The sequence below is a fragment of the Plectropomus leopardus genome, chromosome 17, assembly GCF_026936395.1.
Source record: "Plectropomus leopardus strain MGB_pleo_1.0 chromosome 17, ASM2693639v1, whole genome shotgun sequence".
NCBI classification, from domain to species: domain Eukaryota; kingdom Metazoa; phylum Chordata; class Actinopteri; order Perciformes; family Serranidae; genus Plectropomus; species Plectropomus leopardus.
This window is the reverse complement of record NC_142192.1, coordinates 21911878-21936362: the sequence shown is the minus strand read 5'-3', so window position 1 is coordinate 21936362 and position 24485 is coordinate 21911878. Positions and strand designations below refer to the sequence as shown.

The following is a 24485-nucleotide window of genomic DNA, read 5'->3' as shown; positions in this document are numbered from 1 at the left end:
TGCATGGATTTGAATGTGCAGATGTGCTTTTTTCACAGCAGCACTGGATATCATGGAGAGACTGTAGTTCTGCACAATGATTGGACGGCTGATGACAGTGATGAGCAGAGAGTTTTTAACAAGTTAAGTATTTTTCAACTCTGACTTTTAGGTGTAAAATTGATAAATAATCACAGTAGACATTCGGTGTTGAATATATCATTATGGATTTATTTTTTTCCGCTCACTGTTAGAGACAGACATGGATGGAGTCATCTGTTTGTTCTGTGTTGATCTCGTCGTCATATCGTCAACCAACTACTGTCGCTTCATTTGTTGTGTGAAACTTCTGACTCTGCCAATCAGCGCAATCTATTGGCTGTATTTATGCCAACATACAGGACATATGGAAATATGAGGGCAGTGATGTTTACAACGTTTTAAATGGATATCTGCATACATAAAGGGAGCTTAAATAAGCCTTTAAACTTATCCCCTGTAGCAACAGTGTGGGTACAAGCCTCTAGATGCCACTAAATCCCACACACTAGACCTTTAAATATATTTTGCCATGTACATTTTACCATATATTGTTGTTTTGGTACATTTGCTTGAGTAATTGTTATGTTATGTGGAGTAGGTGGACCCAAATGCAGGAAACTGCAGGCAAAAACTCAAATAGATCGCTCTTTATTACAGATCAGAGAAGAGAAAAATGAAACTGAAGATTACACAAAGCAAAACAAGGAACCAACAAAGACTGCACTGAAAAGTTTTGATAAAAGTCGTCTAACGAGCTGGAGATCAAAGGCGGAGGAGCTCAGGTGAGGGGAATGAGGTGATTAGGGAGAGCAGGGAGGAAGCTGATTGGTTGGGAAAAATGCAGAGCAGGGAAGGACTAACGAGGCTGATTCAGAGCAGGTGTGTAGATGAGCAAAAGACAGAAACACAACAGAACCCCAAAACACAAGAAAACATAATCTCCTTAATAATAAACTGACAGAGTGAAAACAAAGACAGACTAACTCATGTAGGCTTACATGAGTCCGTTACAGACGCTGAGTAAGGTCTTTCCAAAAGGTCTGAAGGCATCAGGACACAGCAGACAGTGACAGTAAGAGATCTTTATTTTTCTATTCTGATATATTTGACAGAAAAGTGTAGAAATCACTTGTGGTTCATTCAGAATGGACCCATGACCCATCGGTTGGGAACCACTGCTGTAGGTTATACTTTAACAGTGTAACCAAATTCTTGAAATTCAGTTATGGATTTTGACTCTGGTGTGCCACCCCAAGATTTTCTGTGGCCCCAGCTGACCACCACAATAAAATTTCTCAGGGTGCCACTGCTCGCCTCCAAACCGTACCACCCAAGGAAATGATCTTACTGCGTCTTCCACCACTGATATCTGATTTATTTGTTCCAGCTGAGTGGATGAAAGTGTCTCATCACCTGCAATCAGTAAGCTGAAAGTTACCTCCGGTTTTAGAGTAATGAAATATAACCTGTGGGTCACATGCCTTCATAAATTAAAACACAAACTCTTGGCACCAACCAGAAGCAAACAGTGACCGTGTCCTCCCTGAGAGCCAAGGTGACAGACAGATATCAGCCTCGGGTAACACCAACAGAGTGAGGACGGTAAAGGAGAGGGGCGAGTGATATGTAAGAAAAGGAGGGAAAGACAGAGAGATGGTGTCAATTGCTGCTTTTTCCCTTCACATTAAGCGTCCTTGACTCAGGTGTAATGATACTACTCTTACTCTTGTCTGTTTTTAGTGCTGCATTTACCTCAGATCCACACACGGCTCAGCCCGTGGTGCCCGTTGCAGGTACCTAAGATGTTTGTCCTCAACATGATCCTCTGCTAAACCTAATCTCCCCACTGGACCTTTCCTCCTAACCTTTTCACTCTAACCTGGCATAATAATCTACCCCCTTTTAGCATAATGGAGAACTAAACATCCAGACAAATTAGCAAACCACCCAAACCACAATCAAGCTCTCGCAGTTAAAAGATTCATTATGCTCAAAAGTGCCCTCATTCAGTCGCTCCGGTGTCTCTGAAGAGGCTGCTTCCTCAGGGACGATGATGCAGTTTGATGCTTTGATCACTCTCTTTCACAGCGCTCATCACTGACACAAACAGACGCACATTTTTGCTGTTAGTGTTGTTGATTTATTGGGATCAGAGAGACGCCCACAGGGGATCTTCAGCATGGAGACCTTTTTATTCTAACCTGTTTTACAATGTTTGAACAACAGGTCTCCACATATATCAAGAGACAACGGTGAAAAATGAAAAGCAGGTGTGTCTCCTCGTAACTTCAGCGCTCTGCCAAAAACTACATGCTGAGTGCCATTAAATCTTCGAAGAGGCATAAAAATGGCATAACTCCTTTGAATACATAAGACAAAACGGAACCTTATTCATGGTATAATTTATTGTTGTTCTTGCAGACCAGAGTTGTCCAAATGATTTCCAGCATTTCTCTAAATTAAGAGTACACATACCAAGTCAAATTTTTGAGTTACAATTAGAATACATAAAGAAAAATAAGATTTTAATGAATATAATACAGTTAGACCTCTCAATTTGATGTTCTGCCCTTTAGCACCAGGGGGTATCAAACCCCAGAGGTGGGACCACGTCATTATCTTGCAGTGACTTGCATGTAAGTCTAAAGGCTTTACAATCAAGCCCCAAGTCAAGTCCCAAGTCCCTAAACTTTGAGTTTTGAGTCCAAAACAAGTCACAATGTGGGCCTCACCAAATGCAATGCCATTTTAACAAAAGAGTAATTATATAATAATTTATATTAAATATATTTATATATATAACAAATGAATGCTTTTTTAAAAAATTATATTTTTTTTAGAATAAGTTTGTGAAAAAGTTCTTTGTGCAACTCAGACTGTTGAACAAAGTTTGAAGTTGTTGGGTCTCTGTGTAATTTTTGACCTGCAGTTTTTGCATATTTTGCTTTTATTTTATGTTTGGGGTTAAAGTATCAAGTATTTTCAAGTCATAAGGCTCAAAGTCTTTTTTGATTTTGTCGAGTCGAGTCTTATGTCATTAAATTCCTGACTCGAATCCAACTCGAGTCAGCGTCACGTAACTCAAGTCCACGCCTCTGTTAAAGCCTGAGGGAGAACAGTGTTACTTTTTAGCAACAGATGTCTGAATTAAGAATATTTAAAAGAGACTTTTTATTGGTGATATTTTAAGTCCTTCCTTGTTTACTTTATTTCAATATGTGTCATTAATTTCTTTCCATATATATCTAGAAATGACTCCTGTTTGTAGACCTAAACGTTGACAAAAGACAAGTAATTTTTACACATGTTTTCTTACCATAAAAATCACAGTAATTTGCAAGCTTGTCTTGTAGATATTCCCCAGAATTAACAGGCTTGTTTAGCTGAAAACTAAAGACGAAATGTAATCTTAGGTCTGGTCATAAAAAAGCACCAACTATTGTGGAGCCATGGTCCTTGAAGCACATTGCATCAGGGTGAATCACTCACTCTTCACAGTGCAGATAATACAGTGGAAACAACTCCCTCATTCACAGTACAACAGAGGAAAACCTCAAGGGGCAGCGGTTACAGACAGCTAAGAAGCATACGAGCATAAATTAGGAGTATGCTGCGAGTAAAAACATTAAAACAACTGGTCTTTGTTCATATCTTGATATGTGTAACGATACGCTCGGTGCACAGATTTTTCACCAGAGATCAATTTTAAGGAAATAAGAAAGATCTTTGTGTTGGCATGTTGGTGCAGTGAACCAGCACAGCCACCAGAGGGAGAAAGAGAGCCACAAACTACTAAACCGCTTCAGAGTAAATTTTTAACCAGTAACAGTTACAAAAGTATCAGGTGTAGCTTCTAATAGAGCCACAATGGATAATTAAAACATCACATCTGTGTACGAGTCTTGGTCCCAATCCACGTCACATTTCATCATTAAAAGTGCCTCATCGTCTGCACTGAGCTTCCCTCCTCGTTCACATGCAAAACAGCAGCTTAGATGTTTTGCATCAGCTGCACATCAAAGTGAAATAAAGACAGAAGAAAGCATCCAGAGAGACACAGAGAGAGCTGCAAGTTTTTTCTCATCAGCAAATAAAAATAACATAAAATAGGGTCATACAGTCAAGTTATGCTGAGCAGTAAAAGTACACATTGATAAGAGAGGTGATTGATTTTTGGAAACATTTTGTCCATTCAGGCCCAGAGGTGTGTTTGATTTGTATACCTAAGTCAGGGAAGGGTGGAGTCAGTGGACGCGAGGCACTGGGTGCAGCAGAGTCATGTGCTCGGCGCCGTTGAAAGGCAGGCGCTGAGTGCAGTAGTGGTGCACCACCTCTGGGATGCTGGGGAACACACAGCTGTTCTGGTCCAGGGTGTAGCCGTTTTCTTTGGTCTGAGCAACAATGATGTGAACGCAGCCTTGACTTGTCCTGAGACACATGCAGAGGACAGGAGAGACGAGAATTAACCATTTTACACACAATCCAAAGCTGATACAAGACTGCAGTGTTGGAAAAAGTACTCAGATCCTTAACTGATGTGAAAAAATAGAAATACCACTTGAGAGTAAAAGTCCTGAATTTAAAACATAATTTGTAAAAGTACACAAGTATTATCAACAAAATTAACTTAAAGTATCATAAGTAAAAGTACTCATTATGCAGAATGGCTCCAAATTTATATGGCTATAGAATATTATTCTGTTATAATCACTGACAAATACATGGAGGAGCATTTTAATATTGTAGTTCTTCAAGGTGGAGCCAGTTTTAGATAGCTTGTACAGTACTCGGTACATTAGTATAGTACTGGTTGTGATATTAGCGTATGTTTTTATTTATAAAAAACACATAGTAACAATTAGTGTCAAATAAATGTAGAAGTGGAAAGAGTACAATATTTCCCTCTGAACTGTGGTAAAGTAAAAAGTAGTTGTAAAAAGTAGAAATACTCAAAGTATATGTATCTTAAGTACAGTACTTGAGTAAATATAATTAATTATATCCCACCACTGCAAGACTGATCTAAATTCAAATATGGTGGCATGAGTTATCACCCTGAGAAATGTGTGATGAATGTAGAATTTCTGTATGAAATTTAAAATATGAATCACTGTCGTGCATGTACATTATACAAGTTTGATCATGGTGATTTCACTGACAGGTGTGCTTTATATTTATAAATGTTAAGTTTAAAAGGTTAAAAGATAAAGCTAGCATTATTCTTTATTTCCCTCATGTACTTTCATTTTATATAAGGCTGATTTATTGCCTAAAAAGCTGGGAATTGTAATTTCAAGACAAGTCAAACAAACAAATAGTACATTTGTTGAGGAACTACTTATGGCTGCAAATTAAGACATATTTGGACTCTTATTAGTATTCACAGCTGTAGGACGGCGTATGTTAGATTTATTCAAAATAAAATACAAGTTTATGGAGATGAAATATGTGAAATGGTTGTTGGTTTTGGTCTTTTAAAGGGATTTATTGACAGTTAAAAAAAAAAAAGAAAATTGAATATTGAAATCCTTAGCCTTTAACAAGTTATTGTACATGTGAAAAATAATATGAAATAAATTTGTATCATTGGTTGAGTTAAAACTGGATCACTAATACTTATTTTTTTCATAGACCAGAGTATGTGATGAAAAAGTGCTACTCCAGCCCTTGAGACATTACTATTGCACTTTCAGGTTGCACTCACTTGAGGGCGATGGAGTACTTGCTGTTGTCTGACTCGCTGTTCCTGACCAGGAAGCTGGCCTCTCTGCAGGACTGCAGCTGAAACTCCGCCTCCTGACGAGTCACACAGCCATGGTACCAGCTGAGACAGAGAGTGGGAGTGAAGGGGGGGGATTACATTTCATCTGCTACTGATCAAGTCTGGAACCCCATTTCATACAAACCTCTTGGAAATGAGCAGTACTCTTACATAACACTGAAATCTATTAAAAATCTGGGAGTGAAGTTTGTCGTGAGAATAAGAAAAATGTGCATTTTGACACACATAACATTTGAATTCCTTTTAAAACTAACAGAATCAAACATCTAAGCTTTATGCATTTACAGGGAAATCCCAGCACTGGGATCTAATCCTAATTTTGCATCACTTCACCTCCTCACCTCTGTTTTTCCAGGGGCAGATTGGGGTCGACACAGCAGCCCTCAGGTTCGGAGTTGTTGCCGGGTGTGCAGGATGGCGACAGGGTTGGAGGAGAGGATCGCAGGATCTTTTGGGTCCAGCTCTTCTGCCTCAGATGCTGCTGCTGCTGCTGCGGCTGAGCTGGGGGATGCTGCGGCTGCCTTGTAAGTGTGGGGTGAGGCGTCTCATCTTTGGTTTGGCGTTCAGGGCTGTCAAACTGTGCTGCGGGAAGAAGAGACGAGAGAAGATTTGAATTTGTGTAAAGAAATAACGGAGTGGATTTGAACCGGGTGCTGAAGCCTCCAGTAAATATAGAATAAGGAGACAGACAGCAGTTTGATGATTCATGCAAGATGTTCCTCAGTATGCTGTTGGTCTGTGCAGTGTATAAAATATAAATGTGAGAGAAGGCTTGAGTTGTTATTTTTAAGGAATACACTTCATATTGATGGGGGGCGCTGGAGCTGTTTTATATAGATGTTAGTGGTTACTTGTTGAGCAAAAGTTGTAGCCAACATCACAATTTAATAAGGAAAAGTCAGTGATGTATTTCTTTTTGTTTCATTTTAAAGCGTTGCTATTTGAGGTATAAAAGAAAGAATAAGTAAACAATTTAAAAGCACAGAAAATTCAGTTAAGGTGTGCACAGGAACAAAAAATCTGCTAAACTCGTTCTCAGATATTGTGTGTAACAAACATCTGGTCTACCTGACAGTGTCCTGACAATATGCTCCTTTTTCCACTCCCAGGGCAGCTCGTACTCAGTCGAGGGTCGAGGGTCGAGCTCAGGCCGCGTGGCCACCGTCTTGTCCCCCTCACTTCCCTCATATGGGATGTCGTATATCTGCAAGGGCACAGGCTGACCTTCTTCCACAGTTCCCTCACTCGCCTCCATCAGCACACACACCTTCAGCAGGTCCTTGGACCCCCGACGTCTGATCTCTTGCAGGTAGAAAACAAAATATAAAAGATTAAAATCTGTGCTGGGAGATGAATATAAAACCACAAACACGAGAGGTTGTAACTCTGTAACTATGGACAAAAGAATGACAAAAACATTGAAGCATTAATTAGAGCTGACCCGAATGCTTCAAAGCTTCAATCATTGCCAAGATGATTGATGTCTTGATTTGATTTTTTTCAAACACGTAAAAGAAAATAGGGAAATGATTGTAACAACATGCAAATAGACAAAAAAGTAATATTTGCAGACAATGAAAAACATCAAGCAAAGAAATTATGACCTGGTTCACACATGTAAAAGGGAGTTAGAAGAAGAGTGAACGTATTTCAGTGACTTTTTCAATGACTTCTCCATAAGTCATTGAATTTTATTTTACAGCTCCATTATTAATTTAAACCTATCCTCTAATTAATGAAACATATATGCATACATCCACATGTCCAAAATCAAATATCATCAATTTTATATCATTATTTACAGAAAAAAAGAGGAAGATAAACTAGAAAATAAATAAATATTGAGTAACCAAATAAATAAACAGTAACCCCTGTAAACATCTGTCTAAATCAGTATTTGAATGCCTCATTTTTTTGTTTTTTTTTTACCAGTAAAATTAAAAGTAGGTCTCCAGGGTCAAACGCAAATGAGGCCAGTGTCCTCAGTTAAGTCACTGGACTCTGCTTCAGTTCAAGTTTGCTCCTTTTTATACTCATTTCTTTTCATACTATCTTTTAACATTCTACTTTAAAAAGCAAAACCAAGAATTTTGTAGAGCACTTCATTATCTCTGAATGATGGTAAAACTGCGTTATAATTCAGTTTGATTCTGGTAAATGATGTCAGCTGGTACGCTGACTTCAATAATAATGCTGCCCTGTTTTGCTCATTGAGTCACAGTGACATCAGGCTCCTGCTGACTTCCTCAGTATGATTTAAGCCTCATAAAGTGACTCAGCCACATCATCACATCCTCTGCAGACTTCTCTGAGGAGGCCTGGAAGTAGCACAGCCACTGATTGAAGTAAAACCTACTAGAGAGCGCACCGCCATAAAACATTTTCACATTCACAGCGGGCTATTGTGTAACCCTTTTAGCTAAAACAATGGAGTGATGGAAGGAAAGGTCAGGAGAGCATGTGATTGGATGGCGGATCACCGGTCTTCCTCGATGCTGGGAAGTTTTGATAAATGGTCAGACAGGTCCATATAGGGGGTTACACAGAGCTGCGTCCGAGAGGAGGAGGTGGGGGGGGGCACTGAGGGCCAACTTCCTTTTCAGAGAATAGTACCAGGAAACAGAGACAGGAAAGAGGAAGCAGGGGCAGGAAACTGCACCCATTGTCCGAACGCAGCACAGTTGCCACGGTAACCCCGTGGGGTGCAGGGAGCACTAAGGGTGCGAGTTCATGTTCTCGCCGCTCGGCCTGCAGGGACTGAAAATACGATTCATTCACAGAGGGGCTCACACAGCTGTACAGATTCAGTGATTCAGGACTGAATGAAATATCAGCGCTCTCTGTCACACAGCTGACAGCTACAGGAGGACGCAGTCAAAGTACATGGATAAAAACCAAAATCAATATGGCCTGCGCTCTCACAGTATTCTCTTGATGCTGGTCCACAATGTTTGCACAGAACTTGGCAAAACAGCTCTAACCTTGCCCCCTTTACCTGGAATAACTTCTAAAACAACCTGAAATTGTCTGAGCTCTCTTGCTCAGTGACATTGCTACTCAAATTCTCCCTGAAATCGAATAACTGCACATATTTGACTGGTCTGTGTTGCATTGTAAGTGGAGGTTGTGCTCGCTCTTTGTAATGTGTGATAGTTGTATGTCTGCTTGTATTTATCGTATGTTTTATGCTGCCCTCTTGGCCAGGCTGCACTTAGAAAAGAGATTTTAAATCTCAATGAGTATTTTTACCTGGATAACTAAAGTATATATTCATATATGTATGAATGAAAGTCTTACCAGTGATCATCTGCTGAGCATCGTACGGCTCCATGTAACCATCGTTCTCCCCGACCCTCTCTGCCTCCCTTTGCTCTTTGGTCTTCTGAGCATCAAACGGGTCCGCGTAATCCTCGAGAATGATCACCTGGAGCAATAAACACATTTTTTTGCATATTTAGATACTTAAAACTCTAAAAACAATAGAATAGAAGACACAAAATAATATGGCTAAAAATGTTCCAGGCAAATAAAAACATAAAAAAAAACAGGGATTCTCCATCTGAGATTAGAGCTGCAACGATTTACTGTCTACTCAATTAGATATTATTAAATCAGTTGATGTGATGTGAATATTTTCTGGTTTCTTTGCTTTTGGAAAAACTGATCAACATTTTTTCACCATTTTCTGACGTTTTATAGACCAAAATTAAGTTATTAATTGAGTCTGAAGTTCCCAGGAAAGGAAAGATTGTGCGACCAGACCACTGAAATTGCATTTTATATTATTTCATGTAACAAAAAACAAATAATTGATTGATTGACTGATTGGTGTGAAAACATTTAGTAACATTGCCCACATATATATTATTTACTGCCTTATTAAAATAGGGATGTATTTTTTAACAATTTGTTGATTTTTTTCTTGATAAAAAAGCACAATAGTCGTGCACATCAAAAACCCCCCAAAACATTTAAAGGAAGGGGCTGGACAAATAAGAGATCGCAATAAAACACAAAAAAAGGTCAGCAGACTCTTGCTCCTTTAAGTGCAATTTATATGCACATCTATGAGTGACGTTTCAAGTTAATAAACATTTAAAAATTTCCAGCTAATTTTATTGGGGATATTTTATGTTTTAAGGGTAATTTCCTCTGTCTTGGTTCATTGCCGTCTTCCCATATTTTTGAAAGAAATTAAGCCATTTTGAACAGGTTTCAAAGGTTTTACGCTCTTCATACTCACATTGTCACTCGTCATGTTTTATTATTTTCTCCATTCATTCATTCATTGTCTGTAACTGCTTATGTTATTAGGGGTTGCGGGGGGACTGGAGCCTATCCCACCTGTCATTGGGCGAGAGGCGGGGTGCACCATGGACAGGTCGCCTGACTATTGAAGGGCTGACATATAAAAACAGACAACCAGTCACGCTCACATTCACACCTACGGGCAATTTAGAGTCACCAATCAACCTGCATGTCTTTGGACTGTGGAAGAAAACCGGAGAAAAAACACACTTACACGAGGAGAACATGCAAACTCTACACAGAAGGGCCCCAAGTTCAACCCACAACCCTCTTACTGGGAGGCAACAGTGCTAACCGCTACACCACCATGCCACGTAAATATTAGTAGTTCCTTGGTTAATCAATTAATAATTTTTTTCTATAAAACGTCAGCAAATAGTGGAAATACCCGTTGATGTTTGCAATATGTATTGCTGTATAACAACAGTCAAAAACTGAAAGATGTTCAATTTACTACCATAAAAAAGACCAAAAAATCCTTACATTTGAAAAGCTGGAAGTGAAAACAACGTTTTTGTCAGTTATCAGAATAGACAACAATTAGTTTTTGATTGACTAATTGATTAATTATTTCAGCTCTGACAGACAGAAAGAAAAACTGCAGTAAACAAGACAGGCTTCAGATAATCAGAAGAATATCTGAGACCTCATCAGCGCTTTGTTGTGAAGCCCACTGTGTTCACATTCATTTCTCTCTGTTCTCTGCTCTGCTCCAGCAGTCATGCCTGACTGTCTTGTCATCTTATCAGCGGCGTATAATTTCTTGTTTGTTTTACAAGACGTTGGCCAAGAGACAATGGCAAGCCATAAAATGAAATTGTCTCTCCCTCTAATCACTTCCAGTTGTGTTCTCTTGCCAAAGAAATGTTGGCATTAGCTGGTGTTTGAATAAAGTAGCAGAGGCTGAGACTCAGAGGCTGAGACTCAGAGGCTGAGACTCAGAGTTAAGATGTTCACTTTAAAGAAGTTAAGATGCAGACTGCGACACAAAGACACATTTATTCTTGTTTAAGTCTTGCAGTAAGTTAAACCCTTAAAACCTGGATTGACATCAGTTTTTTGTGCTGCGTTCAGACGCCTTTCACAAGCATTTAAGCCTTTGAAATGTGGCCAAATTGGTGCAATTTCTTTCAAAAATATTGGGAAAAAAAGCAATTGGCAACTTGGCATGTAATGTCTTAGAAATTAGTTTAGAAAAAAGAAAAAAAGTGAAAGATGATGAGAAAATGTCCTGAAAATTAGCTTTAAAAAAGAGAGGGAATCATGAGAAAATGATCAAATAAGTTGGATCATGAAAACTATATTTATAATTATCATAATTATAGATTTAAAAAAATGGTTTTAGAGAAAATATATATTATTATTTTTATTAACTTTTTTTCAGGTAATTTCCTCTTGTTTTTTTTTTTTTGCTAATTTACAGGTAATTGTCTTGTGTTTTTTCATAATTTCTTTTTAATTTTAGTTACTCATTGCCTATCTTCCATGTTTTTGGGAGAAATCGAGCCATTTCGCTCAGGTTTCAAAGGGTTAAAATGTCACCTGTGGAAGAAAAGTCATACTAACTCCACAGTGGCTGCTGCATGCATGAATCTGAGATCAAGAACTGGGATTTACTGCCTTTCTGAAACATAAAACTCTCATTTTATTCTTCCTCTCTTTTATGTGTCTTTTTTTCTCACCATCTCTCCATTATCACTACCTCACTATCTTTTTTTTCCAAAGCCAAGCTGGAGGGGACTTGGGTTAGCGCCTGCGTGTCAAATAACATGATGCTTTTTATAACATGATAGCCTTCTTCACCGGGGGGCCTGAATGTAGTGAAAGAGAGGGATGAGGTGGAGGAAGGAGGGGGGTGAGAGAAGGGGAACACTGAGCCAGATTACACACGGGAGAGGAAGGTACGGCCTCACGTCTGACCACAGCTTTGTATTCGAGGCGAGGAAGGTGGGTGTGAAGGCGAGGGGTGGAGAGGAAAAGAGAGAGAGATAGAAAGACAGACTGGGAGGAGTGGACACAATGGGTGTAGTGGTGACAATGGGGAGAAACTGAAACAATAATATCAATTTTCAGAGCTTCTTGCTGCTTCATTGTCAACAGTATTGATGACACCATTGGTTATTTTTGTTGGAATAAGATAAAGCTGCAACAGAATTAAATTAATTCTGTTTTATTTTCACATCAAGACACCAAAGATTAATCAGTGGTAAAAGTGCAAAACCGCAACACATAGAAAAACTCAGTTAAAAGTTATTCAAAGTTTTACTCAGGTAAAATTGTAATGCCATGTCAATAACTAGTACTCATTAAGTGACAAAATCATGGTTGTTGTTGGTATGATACAGTGTCATTAAATCTTAGAGTGCTCTGTAAGAAGTAAAAGTTCTGCACTTGATGGTATTATTATCAAAATATACTTAATGTACATCATTTAAAAAACAAATAGCATTTATGTACTACTAAATAAAGTGAAAGTAGCCTTTTGATTATGCAGAGTGGCTGCTGATAATCATTAATAATTCACTTTTTGTAATTTTAGTAAATATCATTAGCATAGGTGTAAATTTTGGGAGAATACAAGGGAAAAGTAATTTGCCATCTGTCATCAAACTAAATATATAGTCTATATATTTTTTTCCAAAATAAACTTAGGCGTAATTGTTTTAAACTAAAGGCCCAGATATAATAATCTGTCATTCCATTCATACTTAATTACATGTACTTACTTAAATACATGTACTTAAGTTACTTTTCAACACCATTGTTCCAACTCTATTCAGTGCATATTTAGTGTAAAATATTCCGTACTCAATATTAATTACTAACAGCTATATTTTTAACATAGCAATTCAAAATTAATCAGAAAAGTTTAAAATAAATGAATAAATAAAATAATAAGGTGCCAGATCACATTTTAAAGCATTAAAAATAGACCTTGTTTTTTTTTTTTTTTAAATCCCCTAAGAGTCCCCTAAAGAGTAGTCCAATCTAAGCACATAGTTTTATTCTGGCAAATTTTTATGCACCAATTCGTGCTTTTCTGCATCAATTTATATTGCAATCATCTTTAATTTTGTCAAAATAAAACTCCCCTGCTACTCTCATGTTTTAATATGGGGTAGAACAGAGGCACGTTGTTGCAAATATTGATGGGCACGTGTCCCCTGTATCCCCCCCAATATCTACACCTGTGTATCAATAATACAACTGAATGAAGTCTGTCTCTTAAAACACAGCCTCATACAGTCACAGGTAAAGATGGATGTTGTCAGGCTGAGATGTCACTCACCGTCTCTGTCTTGCACTGCACTGGTTTCTCTGCCTCAGGTACCACTTGACTGGTGATGGTGCTGCTATTGAAGTTGGGGCTTTTGTCCTGTTTGTCCACCCTGATCAGCCGGTTGATGTAAGCGTTGGCGGATGGGGAGCTCTTCAGCGGTCTGTGCTCCTCAAACACCGCCTCCGCTTTGGAGTTTTTGCGACTTTTCCCAGACAGGAGCGTGTCCCAAACTTTCCCATCTTTCTGGGAGCTGCTGACACCGTTTCTACTCAACTCTACTGCGGAGTTCTTTCTATTTCTCCCGGACAGGAGAGACCCAACTCCTCCACCTCCTCCTCCTCCTCCTCCTCCTCCGCCTGTGCTGTCAGCGGAGGAGTTTTTGCGGAGCCCCGTTTTGGAGCCTGTAGTTTTGGCCACCAGTCCGGCTTTGGTGGCTCTGGGCTGTGAGCCTGACTCGGAGGCTGAGCGGATCCTGTCGGTACCATTTTTCAGATTGATGGGGAACTCCTTGAACCACTTTGCCATTGTGACTCGGATGGAAACCAGTAAACCCAGTAAACCTGTGTGGCTGCTCCGACACCTTTTAGCTCCATGCACCGCGGGGCCCCAGAGACGCACCTTTACAAATCACAGCCTTTCAAACAAAAGACTTCCGCTGCTTTATTCAAGGACAGAGCACACAGGATCTCCACACCTATAAATGCTTTTAAAAGTCAATGGCTCTATTCTTTAACTTAAAAACATATATTTCTTGTTAAAATCTTAGCCAATTTGGCAAAAGAAAAAAAAATACTTTATCCCATTTGTGATTTTCTTTACACCTGTTCCTTCTTCTGCTCAGGAAAAGTTTATTCCCTTTGGATGAAACGATGTCTTCTGAGTGGAAAGATGCGAAAGAAGGCAAAGTTTTTCTTGCTTCTGATATGTGGTCCCATTCCCAGATTGGCTTATCTGGTCGTTTACAACCTCACTGTTGTAATGAGGCTCCTGACTGCGCCTGGAGGATAGAAAGAGGGGAGGGGGATCTGAAGTGAAGAGGGGGAGGCAGGACCGGGTGGGCGGTGATAAGCTTTTGATTGTTGACACTGTAGTAGAATAACCATTTGAGGAATTTATTCTTCTGACCTATGCCCAGGTCCCCCACCACTGCAGTAAATAAATAAATAAATATCTGAATACAAATACAATGCAAAAACAATAAATGTATATAATTAAATAACATAACATAATAACATAATATATTCAAATCTTTAATTGAGAAATGCTGTTATAACCTATTACAATCAAAAACCTTTGATAAAGTCATGGCACTGAAAGTTAAACAGAAAAACACTGTTTTTGCACAGATTTTCCTGTTATGATTATGATAAAATACTTTAAATAAAGTGAAACACGGTCAAATGAGCACTAAACAAAAACTTTAAAACTAATTTTGGAAAAAAAAAAATGTGGGTGAGAGGGACTTGGAACAACAGAGGACATGAACCCACTGAGACTGCTTATATAGGACCCAGAATTTGGCGCTACGGCCCTGATAATAATTATATAGGAATCAAAATGGCTATTGAGAAAAAGACCTTCCAAAACTGCTGGTATTTTAATAAATTTCTATTAAGCTCTGACACATGAATGATCGACCATCTGTACACACCTGTTTATCTCCATTCATGGTAAAGTTTTTCAGATAACGACTTAAATCGAAGTTGACAGTTGTGATCATATTTTAATTTTGGGTGTTAATTAAAGATTAATCATAATGTCAGTTCATAATGTGCTTAATTGGCTGTCTAATTAATGTCCACCCCTTCTTTAATTGTACAGGGTATCGTTGGGAAATGGTCTGCTCTGAGCTGCTCCACATTTACCGGTCAAAGGTATGACACCAATAATATAAATTGAATAAAATACTGTTGGTGGCAGTTGTATTGATATTTTTGCCACAGGTGATGTTATAATTTTATATAGTATACAATTCAGGATATATTTTAATAGTTATGTTTGAAAATTACGTTTTATATTAACGAAGTATAATTATCGACACCCCCGTGTTTGCGGCGAGATGTAACCTTCCATGGTGCGCGATACTCCTGCTTGTCCCTCTTTGTCCGGTGGCGACAGAAGGCCATGATAATTATGGCAAAATTTGCGTTTTTGAATGAATTATAGTTGAATGGTGGATCAACAAGCATACACCGTGTGAGGACTGGTTTGCTGGCAATGACACACCAGAGAATTTCAATTTAAAGGACAGCAGAGCAAGCAACGGAGAAAGGGTACAGTTTGCTTCCAAGACAGTCTGCAAGATGGCTAGCTATCTTCAGTGGCATGCTAACGTTAGCTAGCAAGCTAATGTTAGCATAGTAAACAACAGTTTTCAAAACATGCTCGACTGCTTTATCTTATAAATGCTGTGATAAGTGAAATCAAGTGCACATGTTCACAAATCAATGTAGAAAGAGAAATTTTCGGATTCCAGTGTTGCCGCTCCTGGGTGAAATCTCACCGCTTGCTAGCTAGCCACATTGAGTAACGTGGCTAGCTAGTTAGCCACAACTAGCTTGCGTTAGCTAGCTGGTCTTTGCTTCACATCTGTAAGTGATCATTCTTAGAGGGAGGGGGGGTTGCTGTGTAACTTGCTTGTGCTGGCAGTCAAGCCAGGTAGCAAGCAACCAGTTTCACTCAGCTAGTAGGAACTGGAGACGCTAAATAACGTGAACCAGCTCGGTTTTGCCTGACGTTTATTTGGTGACCAAATCCCGGCGTGACAGACACCGTGGCGAAAGATTTGCAGCTGTAAAGGAGTTTGCAGACCTGGGCCGGCGTTATTATATAATATACGTGTTAGTTATTGCTGTGATGATAACAATTTTAACGTTATTGACATGACCTGAAGGCAGAATCCACCTACTCGGCTCATAGCCTTCAAGACGTCGTCATTTTTAACTTTTTTTTTCTTGCATATGAACGGTGATATGCCACTTCACCGACAGTCATATTAGCTAATGGCTGCCGAATCGGGGAGACTACTGGCGGGACAAGGAAAACGAAGCAAAGGTAGGAATTTATTTCACCCATCTCCCAATCAGATCGGAATCATCCATTACTGCGCTGCAATGGGCTGCACTGGTGCTGTTAGCAAATCCCTTCTCGCCTCCCCCATATGTAAACTTCACGACTGTCTCCGGTGGTGGCTGTTTCCTCACAGAGTGGATCTGTGGACGGGGTTCATGTCTATCTTGCTATAAATGTACCTTCAACTCCGTTTCCTCGTTCTCATGTCTTCGTCTTTTCCTGTCTCCCTCATTGACCTTACCTCTTCTGCCTCTGTTTGCGGCCTCTCTCCCTCTCGCCTGGGTCATTTTTTTGGTCTGCCTGGGTCATTTGCGATTCAAGGCTTCATAACCTTGGTGATGATAGCGCCTGGATGTTCAGCATCTTGTCCTCATGCCAGTCTATGTCCCATCATTGAATCCATCTCAACTGTTGGACTTGAAAAAGAGGCCCTAGGTCTAAAGCTGCTCCACTCTGTCACTAAGGGGTATTGGCCAATCCAAATGTGATGGTGCGCTTCATTGGTGGCGGACCAAAAAGCATGAGACACAGAGGTTTATTTTTGTTGTGGCTAATATTATATTTCCCCCTTTCTGCCCCTTCCCTTCATGTTTCGTCATTTCAGCTTCACAGATGAAGAGCCCGGAGAAGAAGAAGGCAAGGAAATCCACCAACCAGGTAATGGTTGTTTTTGGAAATCTGATTACTTTGCTACATAAATGAAGCATTCTGTCAGTATGCAACAAGTGGACAACAAAGAGTCCTAAAACAAGAATTTAAATGATCTGGGGTCTCATTTACAAACATTGCATATGCACAGAACAAGCCCTGAAAGAGGTGTGCGCTACTTCCCACGTAAAAGTTGTGATCTACGGGGCACCCTGAAGCTCAGTAGGTAGAGCGGGCATCCCATGTACAGAGGCTGCGTATTCGCCACAGCTGCTGGGGGGTTGATTCCAACCACGGCCCTTTTTTTAAGCTGTCCTATCTAATAAAGGAAATAATCCAAAAAACAATCTTTTAAAAAAAAAAAAAGGAAAAAAAATTGTCATCTGCAAAAACAACTTGGCAAGAGAATGTGTGCACCTGTAGGGAAATTCTGACCCATACAAACAAATATTTTGGAGACGGGAAATTGGTAAATCAAATGGTGAGATGTAGATTTCGAGCCAGATTTTAGAAATGAAATCAATACACATATAATGATGTCTCTCACACATTAAATTTAGATCCACTTTATCATGAACATTCAGTCCAGCTGTTTTATTTGTGCTGGTGAGCCATAACCTTCTCAGAAGCACGTTTCAGTTGTAAAAATTGTAAACTAACTGGAATACTGCGTCGATTTCCACTCATCAGCGCTGTCTCATCGCCACACCCACCCCTCTCCCCGGAGCACAGGGGGGACAGCCGGACTGTGCTGGCACACTTGGTCAGTTGTGAAAAGAAATGCGCACTGTACGACAAAGCATCAACAGTGTTAAATGACATATTATAATGTGCACATATCACAAAGTACAGCTTTTATTTTAGTACAGTGTTTGTGTAAAATCGCTGCAGTGAACGTGACTATGTGGACAGAGCGCAGTGGAGACGTCGCAGTGGCTGTTAAAGACACTCTGCCTTCTTCAGTCAGCTCACCTTCACCACCTGCACACGTGGGCTGTCCAGATAAACAAACACACAGCCACAATCATTACACTCCTCATCATGATATACTCATCATGCATCCCGATCACATCGAAGGCTACCATCACCATTACAAAACTTAAATAAATAAATAGTGTTCATCCATAACATTTTTGTCTTGAAATGACCTCCCAGGGTCGGGGATGACACATATTGTCGCAATCTTGTTGGCAATCTGAGGAAAAGTCGGTGTGATTGCTGTAAACTGCAGTGACACTCAGCTTTTGTCGTGATTCACCGGAAAGACCCACTGATCCGCCAGCTCATCAACATTCGTGAGGGGTTTTTTTACTAACCGTTTACGGTTGACTGTGGGCATGTAGAGGGCGGGATGTGAGGCAGATCCATCTGCGGGTAATCTAAGTTGGTTTGAGATTTTTTGAGGGAAATTGCAGACTGGCAGGTCTATGCACAGTTTTATAAATGAGAGTAGTTTTCGACAGACGCCAATTTCGTTCACTTTTAGTGTGAATCCTACGCACTGTTTTTTAAATGAGACACTTGGTCTAATTAAAAAAACATCTGTATTTTTTTGTCTCCTTTGTTTCAGGCGGCAGGGTTCTCTCACCTCACTGAGTTCGCACCCCCTCCTACCCCTATGGTGGACCACCTGGTCGCCTCCAACCCCTTCGACGATGACTTCGGCCCCCCATCCCGACCCAGTGGGGCAGGTGGACCAGGTGGTGCTCCATTTCTTCCCAGCCCAGGTGCAGGCGGAGGAGGTGGGTATGGAGGTGGAGGCAGAATGGGCGGAGGCATGGGTTTCATGGGAGGCCCTGGAGGACCAGGCGGCGGACAGCCTGGGCGGAGGCCACCGTTTGGCCCTCCGTCCAACGCCGGGCCTCACCACCAACTAGGCTTTGGAGGAATGCCTGGCTTTGGAGGTGGCGGTGGGGGCGGCAGTGGGGGAGGAGGAGGAGGTGGTGGATTCCCCCCTGGTGGCCCCTCTCAGTTCAATATGCCACCAAACTTCAGTCCGCCCATGCATCCAGGGCCAGGATTCAATCCCATGTTGTCTCCAGGAGCTATGGGAGGCCCTGGAGGAGGGGGGCCACCCCACCCTCGGTTTGGGATGCCTCCACAGCAGCAGCATGGACAGGGTGGGCACCCATTCAACAGCCCACCATTACCTGGTGGTGGAGGCCCCAGGGGGCCCCCACATGGCCCCCTGCCTCCGATGGGAGGAGGCATGGGTCCTGGGATGAACATGATGGGTGGCATGGGTGGGGGGCCCGGAGGCAACATGGTGGGAGGTTTACCAGGTATGCCCCCTCAAGGACAGTTCCCTCCCTCACAGGATGGCCCCTACCCTGGCCCCAGTCCGCCAGGGCCAGGCAGCGAGGATGGCAAGAACTTTGGTGGAGGAGGGCCTCCGCCCGGGCCTCAGCAGCAGCAGCAACAACAGCAGCAGCAGCAGCAGCTTAACCTTAATCCCAACGGTCCACCTCCTAATAACACCACTCCTGGCCCTCCTCCTAACTCTGGCCCTCCGCAGCCAGGAGGAGGCTTCCCTGGCCACCCTGATGTCCAGCAGCCCAACGCCAACACACCTGGTCAGCCTCCATCAGCACCACCTCAACCTAACCCCAACTCTTCTCCTACTGGTCCCCTGAACGGATCAGGGCAGCCCCAGCATCCACCACCCAGTCAGCTACAACCCCCAAGCAATACAAACACCCCCAACTCTAACAACTCGACCCAGCAGCAGCAGCAGCAGCAACAGTCCACGCCTCCTAACTCCGCTCCTGGCTCCACCCCGTACAACCAGCAGAACAACACTCCTGGCGCTGGTGGTCCCATGCCAAACGCGGCCCCCAATTCGGGTCAGAACAACATGGCCAACAACAACGGAGGCAACACTCCAGGCAGCAACCCCAACCCCCCCTCCAACTCCACTTCGACCCCAAACACCCAGTCTCCCCTGCCCCCCGGCCCCGCCGCACCCTCGACCGGACCCGGCTCTGGCCCTGGAAAACTCGGTGGCCCCGGGATGGTCTTCCCTTGCGGCCTCTGTATGGCGGAGGTGCACGACGATCAAGACGCTATCCTGTGCGAGGCGTCATGCCAACGCTGGTTCCACCGTGACTGCACAGGCCTGACAGAGCCAGCATACGGGCTGCTGACTCGAGAGAGCGCTGCCGTTTGGGCCTGTGACTTCTGCATCAAGACCAAGGACATCCAGGCTGTGTTTGTGCGCCAGGGATTAGGCCAGCTGGTGGCAGCTAATGAGAGTTGAGGAGTGGATGACAAAGGAGCAGTGTGGAGGTGCATCACATGCGGACAAATTGAGACATGGTTTGCTTTGATCTAACTGAATGACCTGCGTGTCATGTCAGCTACTTGTCCAACTTTCTCTTGACGAGCCCTTTACTTGTTCATTACACGGAGAAACACACTCATTGGCGTTCATGCTTATATATAGCACTTTGAGTGACTCTTGGTAAATGATTTTTCTCCCCCTCCCCCCCTTAAAGGAGTCAGATCATGATGAATGTTAAAGTACACAGTCCTTTCAGACATTTAGCCTGCCAACCAGCAAAGCACTGACACCAACACACTACCTCACACATTTTGTGACTGACTGGCACGGACACTCACACTGACCGTGATTGACTTGCCGCACTCATGCACCACATGACTATGAGATATTTAAGACACACAGAGAAAGTAAATAAATATTCCCCAACTGTGTATTTTGCCACAATGACTCAAAGCATCAGCATTTATTTCCTGATGTTTGTGGTTTTAAATTAAAACAGACATGATTTCAGAAATCTTTAAAAAGGAAAAAAAAAAAAAATTGAAAGAGTGCCTGAAAACATAAAAGGGACGTTGGTTTCATTCAACAATTGATTCACAGCTTTATTTAACATTTAAAAAAATGCTTCATTCTAGCACTGCCCTATCACATTGTTAGCCTTTTTACTGGAAGCAAGTGAAAGTAATCGGGAAAATATGTTGGTATACTGTAGCGCAAAATCTCAAGCGTTTGGGGAGGAAAAAAAAAATGTAATTGTTTTTTGTCAGTTGCTGCACCTGCACACACACACACACACACACACACACACACACACACACACACACACACACACACACACACACACACACACACACACACACACACTACTTCTTGTATCTGTCATTTTGTACTCAGTGCTGATTAATCCAAAGGAGACCCCGGCCGAGATTTCATCCACGCCTCACAGAGAGGATTTTACCACCGACATAGTTGTAAATATTTGGACAGAACATTTGTATGGAGCTCCCATCAGTTACGAACTTGCCACAGAGTCGGCCAATGAACAAAATAATAAGTTGTTTTAACTTGTGTGTCTCTGTTGTATACAGTATGACATTTTGGTTTTTATACAGTACATTTACGTCAACCATTTCTTTTTATCTCTGCAGTACACATGAATTGTGAAATCAGTGCTTTTGGATGGTGTTGGCATAGCAAGTAGCGACATCATGTCATATCAGATGTGCATAGTCCTTTACAAAAAAAAAAGAAAGAAAAAAAGAGTGGGGGCAGGGGGTGCATGTGAACCAATGCAGTAACTGTCTGATCTGTTTATGTTTATATTCTAGCCTCTGCGCTGCACGAGGCCTCGAAGTAGACCAAATAACTTAAGAGCGAATAATACCCCATTTTTCACATTTCTGTCACGGTATAAGGTGTTTATAACTATTCCTCCTTCTCTCTTCTCTTGTTTTTCCTTATTCAATGTCCAAGTTGCCTTTCTTTTCTTGCTCTCTCAGCTGTTCCTTTTTTTATTTAGTACTGGTATTCGTGCTGTGCTCTTGCTCTGCTCTGGCGCCTCCTGGTGGGACCCGGAGGAACCAGTGAGTCCTACACCAGGTGGGGAAGGGAAAGGTACTGAACTCTGAAGTAAAGACAGATTTTTTTGTACTTGTCCATGTCTGTTTTTATTCACAGTTTTTTTTTATTTGTTTGCTAATTGTTGTATTAAAATGAGGGTTGAAAAACCCAGTGAAACAGATAATTATGTAATTTCTTTGTCATAACGCTCAGTTACAGCTACACGACCTTTTCGTTAACTTTATTTACATTTGACTTTTCCCTGGTCTTTAGTTTTCTGCTTTAGGGTTTCTCTCAGTTTATTTCACAACTAATTTGAAGATAAGTCATTTGATTTGTAAAGCTTTGAGAAATAGTTTGCTCTTTGGTGATTCTTGCAGGTATATCTGCAGTGTTGTTGGTTACTGTTTGCAGATTCACCCCAGATTCACTCTTATTTGCTATTTCGTGTTTTTTTTCAGGGGGTACACGCCCATAAACATCCTCAAATACAGAAAATTAGGAAAAAAAAGAATTTAACAGGTAGAGTCTGCAGAAAAATACACCGCCACACACTTCTGTTTTTTAAAGGAAAATCCTGCATATTACACCTTTAATACTATTGTTTACTTGTTAGAAAGAAGTTAAAATTTCCTTTCATTGGTCTGTAAGTTCCTAATAATGTCTTATTAATTTCAGAGTAAGTTCTCCAAAGGAAAGAAAAACTAATCTGGCAGAACACAATGTGTAAAATAGTAACGGCATCAATTGGTACACTTCAAATTAATCCCAATAAAAATGTTAAAATGGCGTAACCAAGAGAGTTTTGGTTAGTGCCACAGTTGGTCAACTGAACGTGCAAAAATAGACAATTTATCAAGAGGAAAAATAATATTAACAATATTTAGATGGTAAAACTTCCAGAGATAAATTACTATGACTGATAATGAGCTGTTGATTCAAGGAATTCATCTAAAAAAGTCCTGAATTGGTATGAAAATTTCTTAAATTGATCTTTCAAAAGTCTAAAAAATACTTCGATGTGAGAAGTAGGATTTAAAATAAAATTCTGATGTTTCATTGTAATATCCTAAAATAATTGGTATTTTAATTTGTCGAATTGTGCCCCTTGCTTTAACTTTAACTTAAAATTGCCTCTAAACCGAAGAATTGTCAGATCTTGTTTTTGTTCTGTAACTTTTTTGATTTAATATGGGTTAATGTAAAAACAATCTTACATTTTATTCCAATTGGCCTTTTAAATCTGACTTGCCGTAAGCCGTAGAAATCCTATGTCCTACATCATGTCTCTCTTTAGCCTGTATTTAATACCAAATTACATAATTTTTTTCAGAAAACATCAATAAATTATGAGATCATTTGATTTTTTAATATTATTGCATTAGGGTCCCAACACATAGTTTAGGTTCACATGGACACATGAAAAATACCCTTAACAGTGATATTAAACACTATTAGAAGCCTTTTGATGTATATAGATGAGTTAGGATAATTCATCAAAGGTCACTTGACAAAAAGCAAAATATCTTAGAAAGGCAAAGGTGAGGAGAAATTCTGCATATATCACATTTCAGAGCCAAAGGCATCATGAAGTGCTGTACAGATTTATCAAGTCAAAGTGCGTTAAAGCCCAATGACAAAACATACCTGAAAGGGCTTTACCAATAATAACTCAAATTCAAATTTAATTTAATCTGTAAAGCCCAATCTCACAAATCACAGTTTGCCTCAGAGGGGTTTTAAAAGCTGAGTAAGTCAAAATCTGGAGAATCTTTTTTTTTTTTTACTAAAACAGAAAAAAAAATTATACCCAGTTCTTGTACAGTGTAGTTAAAGAAAGTGCATTCACACACATTTCACAAGCCATTTAACCCTTTGAAACCTGAGCAAATTGGTTGATTTCTTAAAAAACAAACAAACAAACAAAAAAAGAAACATGGGGAAAAGAGCAATGACCCACTTGGCAAGAAATATTACACAACTTGCAAGAAATTGGTAAAATGTCACAAGAATATGACCTGTAAACCCCAAAATATAGAACATTTCCAGAAAATAGATTTACCATTATTCTAATTTTATATATTTATATAAATGTATAGATTTTTTTTCTTTTTAAAATTTCAGCACATTTTTGGGGGTCTTGTATTTATTTATATCATTTTTCTATGCGCCTATTTTCAGTTAATGTTCTTGTAACTTTAAAAAAAAAACCTGAACTAAATTATTGCTTTTTTGGACCATGGCCTTGTGAAGTTGCTCATTGCCTTTTCCCCATGTTTTAATGTTTTAAAGGGTTAATGAGTTTCACATCAGCAGTGATTTCTCCTGATCTGCATCAATGTTTAATATGATTAAAGCCAAATACTGCCATGCAAACATTTCCAAACTGATTGAAAAATTATTTCCTATAACACCTCTGTTGTAAAAATGGGTCACACACACACACACACACACACACACACACACAAACAAACACAAACACACAAACACACAAATACACACAGTGTTTATTAACCCGTGTGTGTGTGTGTGTG

At 40.5% G+C, this 24485-nt stretch overlaps 2 protein-coding genes and 1 long non-coding RNA gene across 4 annotated transcripts; 2 read left to right on the top strand and 1 right to left on the bottom strand.

Annotated features, from left to right (window-relative positions):
* The first annotated feature begins 209 nt into the window (after nucleotides 1-209).
* LOC148186653 (uncharacterized) lies at nucleotides 210-6290 on the top strand. The gene is made up of 3 exons (XR_015779379.1): nucleotides 210-1093; nucleotides 5715-5838; nucleotides 6159-6290. It is a non-coding gene; the product is annotated as an uncharacterized LOC148186653 (long non-coding RNA).
* Nucleotides 2407-16842, bottom strand: LOC121957551 (SH2 domain-containing adapter protein E-like). The gene is made up of 7 exons (XM_042506178.2): nucleotides 16705-16842; nucleotides 13401-14388; nucleotides 9101-9227; nucleotides 6872-7105; nucleotides 6145-6385; nucleotides 5726-5845; nucleotides 2407-4449 (listed from the first exon to the last, which is right to left on the bottom strand). Exons 2-7 carry the CDS (start codon nucleotides 13914-13916, stop codon nucleotides 4266-4268), a joined length of 1422 nt encoding a protein of 473 aa, XP_042362112.2. The 5' UTR covers nucleotides 13917-14388; nucleotides 16705-16842; the 3' UTR covers nucleotides 2407-4265.
* On the top strand, nucleotides 15450-22135 carry pygo2 (pygopus homolog 2 (Drosophila)). Of its 2 annotated transcripts, XM_042506176.2 has the most exons (4): nucleotides 15450-15664; nucleotides 16382-16445; nucleotides 17068-17120; nucleotides 18682-22135. In XM_042506176.2, the coding sequence occupies exons 2-4, from the start codon at nucleotides 16394-16396 to the stop codon at nucleotides 20365-20367; spliced, it is 1791 nt and encodes a 596-aa protein (XP_042362110.1). In that variant the 5' UTR covers nucleotides 15450-15664; nucleotides 16382-16393; the 3' UTR covers nucleotides 20368-22135. The 2 variants fall into 2 exon arrangements, with proteins under 2 accessions (XP_042362110.1, XP_042362111.1); XM_042506177.2 differs by lacking the exon at nucleotides 16382-16445.
* The last annotated feature ends 2350 nt before the right edge of the window (nucleotides 22136-24485 follow it).